Genomic DNA, 8180 nt, shown 5'->3' with positions numbered 1-8180 from the left:
TTCATTGTTGTTCGTTAACACTGAACCGGTTGTGGAGAACTATAGGCAATTTTCGATGCCTACAGATACAATATATCTATGTGATTTCGTGTTGGGTTTATAATTTAAAAAAAAGTGTTACATGATATACGTCACACCGCCCCACGGCCACCGCTGAATATAATTTATTCGGTGAGATAATTTTTGATTCCCGAACTTTTATTCCTACGTTTAATACACTCATCTCCTGCCTCCTCAAACCTTAAACTGCTCTCTACGCCCGTTGGCCAAACAAGGATAACGCTCACCTAAACTTCCCAAACCTTGTCACGGTCAACGTTTAAACTAAACCGTTCCAAGAGAACAGTTCTGTAATTACGTTCGATTACATTAACCAAAAAAAAAAGAAAAAAAGAAAATCTCAAAAAAAATTCTATTCTTCCTCTTTTCATCAGTTCAATTTCAAAAATCTTTTCTTTCGCTCTCCCCGATACGTTTTCTCTATCGATGGAGAACGCCAAAGAGAACGCTGGCGTCGAGAAATCCGCCGCCGGCGAAAACCCTAACCCTAACGCTCCTGCCCCCGAATCTGCATCGGAGGCGGCGGGCTCGAACCCTAGCTCGAATCCGCGGACGAGAACGCCGTTCACGAACCTGGGTCAGGTCGACGCCGACCTCGCCCTCGCTCGCGCTCTACAGGAGCAGGTTAACTTTAGGTCTGGCGCTGGATTCGTTCGCATATTTTGATAAATTGTTGATTTTGATTGATTCGATCGCAGGAGAGGGCGTATATGATGCTGAGGATGGAGGGTTTTGATGGAGGGAGCTCTGAATCTGGTAGTTTTGTGTACGAGAATGAATTGGAAGGCGAGGAGGAGGATGGTGATGATGACGACGAGGAGGAGGAGGAGGATCATGTTGATCATCCCGAGGAGGATCATGGCAGCGTTGGGGGGAGTGATTACGGGGAGGATGCGTTCGATGCGAATGAAGAGGAGCTTAATCCTGCGGATTTTGAGAGTGATGAGGCCTTTGCCAGGGCTCTGCAGGATGCTGAGGAGAGAGAAGTTGCTGTTAGATTGATGGCAATTGCTGGATTAAATGATTGTGAGAAAGATTCGGAGTGTTTTGGTGCTTTGCGTCGCGAGTTTTTTTTTTTTTTTTTGGATTTTGATTTGTTTTGTTTTATCTTGGCAGGGGGAGTGGTGGAGCGTGGGGAGCATGTGAGGCATTCTCAGGTGAGAAGAAAGTTTCACTGCTAATTGTTTGAAATCTTGTGTTGATTAAGTTATTAACTATCTGTGATCAATTTATTAATGTCCTGACATAAACTTAGGCTGATATAAGGACTTATTCGGCATTTTGTTTTCCTCCTGCCGGATCTTACATCAAAAAGTCACCTTTTGTTGATTCAGAGTGGAGCCATTCAGGCGTCTGTATGGGCTTCAAATGTAAATATAAGTAAGAATACAAGAGGAACATAACATTCAGTAGAACTATAGAGGGGTAGCTACAGATAGTGATTTGTTAGTGAGTTTTTTTATGTTTTTTTAGTGACATTTGAAGTATGGTGCTACTTGTATATGTGGCTCCAGGGAGATGTTTCTGAGGTACCTTTTTGCCTATTCGTTGAGTCTTTTGCCTTGGAATGTTGTATACATGAGGACAACTGAGTAGCAATGTAATTCTGCAGCCATTACTTAAAGCAGTGAAAGATTGTAGGAAGAATGACCCTAAAGAAAGGCTTTCATGTCTGGTTTGCATATTGATTTTAAACAACTGCTTATAAGTTGTGAAGAAAAATTGTTTGATCATATTAGGGATGATCAGGTGCCATGTCATTTGGAGGATAAAAGTTTCAAACACTTTTAAGAGTGAACAGTAGGCATCTGATGGTGTCAAACAAGCACTGATGTTCCACTTAAGGGATGCCTTCATAACCTGTAATCTGCAAAAAGTAATTAAAAAAAAAAGCAAAGCATTCAACTCGTGGGAAGATAACTAGAAAGAGATCTATATAGACAAAATATACTCATCCTACTATGTGTTAACATTTTGTAACATTAACCCAACTGAGTATTCATGGTCACTAGAGATATTATAGTAGGCACTTTATCATAGTAGTGCTGAAATAAATGTAATATAGATTATATAATTGACCCTAGTGGGGTATCTGCTTTCCCTTTTTTCCAAGATCAACCCCATTATTAACATTAGCAATACAAGGTACTTGTCTGATGGAATAAGTCATAATTGATCCTGCAAGATATCTGTATCCTTTTTTGACAGCACAAACCATATCAAAGTGTTTTCCAAGAAAAACATTACAAGACCAATCATGATCTGATCAGCAGAGTTGTGAAACTAGTCCCTTTGTATTCAACTGATCCGCCTTTTATATCTCTGAAATTCTAGGTACTGAAATAATAATTATCTTTCTGTTTTACACTTCTAGTTATTGACTATCCAATCAGATGTTGAATGAATAGCATGGAAGTATATTTTAAAAATGGAAAATATTGGCAAATGAGTTCAGAGGATGTACAATAACCTTATTGCATAGGTATATAGTTGAGCCAAGAGCTCTGAGAGGAGGAGAAAACTACCTCAAAAACAAGAGCATAGGATATGAATGATAGGATGAACAAAATTATGGAAGGATTTTGGGATATCCATGTTAAGGGTGTAGGTGTCAAAAAATGCTTACGGACATCCAAATACTGCTCAAGGCAAAGAGAAGACGATAAACGCTATTTTCTTAGTCAGAGGGGATCATTCAAAGGAAGCGAAACAACATGGAAGAACAATGTACACACCAACAGGCAGTCCATGGTGACGCGCCTTAGGCGCGGCAGAACATGGTAAGACGCGACAGCCTATGGTGGCGCGCCTTAGACGCGGCAGTACATAGTGACGCGGCTATTATAGGGAGTTGCCACGACGGTTAAATAAGCAGTTATACAATGATTTTCAAGGTCCACGTGACGGCATATCAGAAAAAGATCGTGTGTTGATGTGGACAAGCGGTTAAATCACGAAAAAGGTGGTTAAAAATCGTGGGAAGACAGTTTCAGACACGATGAGAACGTGGCTGTAACGGCCTCTTTGGCCGCGCCAGTCCACACTGGCGCGCCAATAGCCGTAGGAGAACTTAAACCGACAAGATGCACTCTACAGTTAGCTGATAGATCCGTAAAAATTCCCAAAGGAGAGGTAGAGGATGTTCTGATCAAAGTTGGAGAGTTCATTTTCCCAGTTGATTTTATTGACTTGGAAACGCAGCCCGTTTCTAATCTCAAAAGTCAAATCCCTGTCATTCTAGGAAGACCATTCTTAGCCACCTCAAACGCTTTGATAAACTGTAGAACCGGTCAGATGAAACTATCTTTTGGGAATATGACTGTTGACTATATCACTATCATTTGCAATTATTTCCAAAATAATTCTTTACAAATTTTAAGCTAAGATATAAAAACTACAATCTATTCTTTATATCTATCTGCTAGTCCAAATTCTTCAAATTTATCTTCAATTCCAGCCATCCGATCGATGCCTTGCGTTTGCTTCTGGTACCTCCACCAATTTTGTAGGCACATCACCGCTTGTACAGTATATGGATCCAAGCATGTCCTGTGATCGTCGATCAAACGACCTGCTGTGCTAAAGGCGGATTCCGAAGCTACCGTCGAAACCTGTACTGTTAGTAAATCACAGTCCCAATTCTTCAAATTTATCTTCAATTCCAGCCATCCGATCGATGCCTTGCGTTCGCTTCTCGTACCTCCACCAATCTTGTAAGCACATCACCGCTTGTACAGTATACGGATCTAAGCATGTCCTGTGGTCGTCGATCAAACGTCCTGCTGTGCTGAAGGCGGATTCCGAAGCTACCGTCGAAACCTGCACTGTTAGTAAATCACGAACCATGGTGGAAAGTATAGGATATGAAACTGATCCATATACTTTCCACCATTGCAAAATATCTAAAGCATTTCCTTGACATCTAACTAAAAAAGCAGAAAAATATTCATCTATTTCAGAAACCTCCGATGATGACGCTCCAAGTCCAGATCCACCAGTTAGCTCGGCTACCATTGCATACCTATCAAAACTTACACTTTTACCTCGGGCTCGGGATGAGCTCGAAGAAACCGAAGCTGCAGACTGTTGTGCAGCTACACCATGTCTAGCTGCATACTCATCATATAAAGTTTGAAAATAATTTCTAATAAGTAAATGATGAGTAGTAGCATTCAGGGTGGTTCCATCATCTAAGTCTATAACCTGTCCACCATACAATGACTGTAACAAACTTCGAAGGCCAATATCCTTCAAGCATGGATCAATAAGAACCCCCAAACCAAAAATATGAGGAATAGGCCTAAAATACTTATTAAATTTGCTCTCCATTTCAAAAACCATAGGTCCAAAAGTAGCATCCAAACGATATTTATCAAAAAAATTTTGAATATTTAAAATTTGTAAAGCAGCTAAAGTAATGGTTGGATAATAACAGCCAGATAATAACATGGTAGCATCATAAAAAACTTGTAACATTTCATTTAAATTACATATAACTGTCCATTCATCTTCAGTTATTCCATAAGTGCTACCAGAACTAGAACTAGAAGCATAATAGTTTATAAAATCAGTTATAATGTCTTTATATTCTATTGCTACACTTAACATTGCATATGTGGAATTCCACCTATGGTCAACATCTTTTGGAATTAGTCTAGGCTTTACATTTTTTCTTTTACAAAATTGTTTCCATCTTTTAAGTCTTTGTTCAGAAGCACTATGCATGTAAGCAACTGTTCTAACCTTTTCTATCATGGGTTTAATTTCAGTAAATGCACTTTGAACAATTAAATTTAAAATATGACAGATGCACCTAATATGAAAAAGATCACCATGACATGGCAATGATAAAGATGATCTGATAAAATCAACAGCTACATTGTTATTACTTGCATTATCTAGTGAAAGAGAAAATATTCTTTGTGAAATTTCTAATTTCATAAGTTCTTCAATTATTAAATTTGCAACATTAGCACCAGTATGTGACTCTTCTATTGCAATAAAAGAAACAACTCTTTTAAACATTTGCCAATTTTCATCAATCCAGTGTGCTGTGATACATAAATATCCAGTTTGTGCTCTAGATGTCCAAATATCAGAAGTTAAAGAAAATTTACAGTTTAAATTTTTAAAATAAGAAATTATTTTTTCTTGTTCTTGCTGATAATATTTTAAAATATCACGTTGACAGGTTTGACGTCATAGTTCCAACTACCGAGATTACCAGAAGAGGAGGATTGAGAAATCATAGATTGTCGGATATCACCTTGAGGAGTCTGGCCTTTGTTGTGTTTATCTAAATGGCGTTTGAGGTGGTTGGTGCCGCTCTTATGATGAGCTTGAAAAATCTTGCCGCACAAAGCACACTTAGCCTTCTGGGTGAGGATCCTACCGTGTTCATCCTTGGTGACGTCGATCTTCTCGTAAAAATTCCACACATCGGATCTTGGCCGTTTAGGAGCTCTTGGTGCAGATTCGTCGCCACCGAATTCGAGATTAACTTCGGTAGGAGGACTCATAGTAGGAGGATTCATAGTAGGAGGACTCAATTCAGGATCGGGAGATATGTTTTGCTCTTCATAATCAGATCCGGAAGCCATTTGGGGATTGGATTAGAAAGTATAAATAAGAGAGTATAAGAGTATAAGAGAGAGTATAAGAGTATAAGAGAGAAGAGATGAGTTTTTGGTGTGAAGAAAACAAATGAAAACCCCCCTCTATTTATAGAACCAGCCCCCTAGGTAAATGATTTGGTGACCGTTGTGGCCGGCCCGGCCTAATTCCGGCAACGGTCACCACTGGTGACCGTTGCCACCCGGGCCGGGCTCCGGTCCCGGGCTGCCCGGCCCGGGCGTTGACCCGGCGGCGCACTGTACCGGGCCGGGCCGGGCCCGGGCCGGGCGCCGCTGAGGCCACCCGGGCCCGGAACCCGGCCTGGCCCGGTTTTCCGGGCCGGGCCGGGCACGGGCCAGCGGGTAAAATGGACAGCCCTACCTAGATACGAAACAAAGGACAGAGCAGATAGACTGAGGCTTTTGATAATTTTGAGGAAGAAAGAGAGAATTTTCACCTTTCATAAACAACGTTTGGTGATTCCTAGAGATCTAAGCTCAGACTTGATCTTTGGAAGAGTGGATATCTTACATCGATAAGATATTCACTTCAAATTCCTACTTCGATAAACGAAGGAAGAATCTCTAAACCCCCCTTACAATCTGTGAATCGGTGGTCCACGAGCCAACGCGCTCCCGACACAGGCAAAGTCCCACAAAACAGGAGTCGATAAACGATTTCTGTGTTATTTTCTCGAGAATTGTAATTTCCCACAAAACAGGAGTCGATAAACGATTTCTGTGTTATTTTCTCGAGAATTGTAATTTTCTTATTTTTTATTGTAATTCTCTGTAAACATTTTCTCGAGAATTGTAATTTTCTTATTTTTTATTGTAATTCTCTGTAAACAATCGAAGTTTAATGGAACCATCAATGAAACCAATTTTCGACGAAAACAAAGGGCTAAGCAACATAAGTAGCATTTCTGTAATATGATCTGCTGTAGTGTAATGAATGCCCAAAATACTCCACTCCAGCTAATATTTACAAAATATAATCATTTTATGCATTCAGCTTGGTCTGAGCTAGTGAAGTTTCCTCTCGAGTAACAATTTGATGTCATTCCTTTAGAAACAACGAGAATCTTTAAATCTGACTCTAGTCAAATTAGAGCTACTTCTGTACATTTAAGTCATGTAAAAATTAATTGCTTTGGAGGAGGCAAGTTTGTGTACATTTTGAGGATTATGGAGAAACAGGCTAAGTAAAGGAAATGTCAGATTTCAGATGAAATTATTGATTGCTTGGAACATGTTGCTGGCATTTCGAACACGTAGACAAATTCTGTTCTGAATTTTTAACGTGTAAAATTATGTACAATTGATTATTATGATGTGCAGGTGGTAATAGCTGTTGTGGTGTCAATTTATGGGTTAGTATTTAGAGAAGAGATGAATAGGATAAGGAGAACTCAAAAGCACATGCCAATAAGATGCTCTAATTGGTAATGCATGAGATGTAGCACAAGGATCAGGACAAGTTGGAGAACCAATATCCTTGGCCTGCATACTCCTGTAGGCTGGAATTTCCACACTTCATTTTATCTTTCGTGTTCTTGAGTGTTACATATGCATGCAGAATTCTTTGAATGTTACATATACATGTACTTTTCCAGTGTTATTTTATATTTCTGTAAGGCCTTTCAGTAAGTTCTTATTTTATGACTTCAAAAATAGGATGAAGTTGCGTATGAAGTTTTTAAATTTTTAGGGCCATTAAGTTCACAACTGCCATCAATACAAGTTATCTTTTAGCTGCTTTGTTCCTATTTTGATTAATTATCTTTTTATGTTTTGTCTATTTCAGGAACCATGGCAAGAGGTTGATCCAGATGAACTTTCATATGAGGTTAGCAATCATTTAAATTTTTATTTGGTCTATGTAGTACAAGTGTTTTTTCTGTGAATTTGAATTATTTTTGTTATGTTGACTTTCATAGGAGCTGGTTGCATTAGGCGAGGTAGTTGGAACTGAGAGCAGAGGGCTTTCTGCAGATACAATTGCTTCCTTACCTTCAGTTAATTACAAAGCACAAACTTCTCAAGATGGCAACACCGACCAGTAAGTTTCCATAGTTCCCTATCTTTTTATTGTAACTTATGTTGATAGTTGTGTGGTTGTGGACATGTGCAGATGTGTTATCTGCCGATTAGACTATGAAGATGGCGATTCTTTAGTCTCACTTTCATGCAAACATTTATACCACCCTGAGTGCATAAACCAATGGCTTCAAATAAATAAGGTATTTGAATTATCATAGACTGCTTTCACTGTGTATTTCGTTACCATTTCTATTTGTTAGTAAATGGAGTTTGCATATTTCCATGTGAGATGGACTTTGATCTCCCTCTTGTCTTTTGTCTCTGTGCCTTCCTTTCCCTGCCAATAAATGGGTAAGTACTGTGTATTAAATCACTAGATTATAAGGTCAATTAGGGAATTGGTTGTTTTGCTTGTCTATTTTTGTCTATGTATTGGTGTGTTTCGTCCCAAGTCAGGCAACATAA

General features: G+C 39.2%; 1 protein-coding gene across 1 annotated transcript in view; it reads left to right on the top strand.

Moving 5' to 3' along the window:
- Positions 406 to 8180, top strand: part of LOC109820639 (E3 ubiquitin ligase BIG BROTHER-related) — an 8493-nt gene continuing 718 nt past the window's right edge. Inside the window, exons 1-6 of the mRNA XM_020386816.1 lie at positions 406 to 684; positions 759 to 1086; positions 1177 to 1217; positions 7480 to 7521; positions 7613 to 7734; positions 7807 to 7915. Of these exons, the coding sequence (XP_020242405.1) occupies positions 487 to 684; positions 759 to 1086; positions 1177 to 1217; positions 7480 to 7521; positions 7613 to 7734; positions 7807 to 7915 (840 nt within the window). The 5' untranslated portion in view covers positions 406 to 486. The remainder of the gene's footprint in view (positions 685 to 758; positions 1087 to 1176; positions 1218 to 7479; positions 7522 to 7612; positions 7735 to 7806; positions 7916 to 8180) is intronic.

Source organism: Asparagus officinalis, chromosome 8 (assembly GCF_001876935.1).
Source record: "Asparagus officinalis chromosome 8, Aspof.V1, whole genome shotgun sequence".
NCBI lineage: Eukaryota > Viridiplantae > Streptophyta > Magnoliopsida > Asparagales > Asparagaceae > Asparagus > Asparagus officinalis.
The sequence above is the reverse complement of the archived record's forward strand: the minus strand, read 5'-3'. Positions and strand labels throughout refer to the sequence as shown.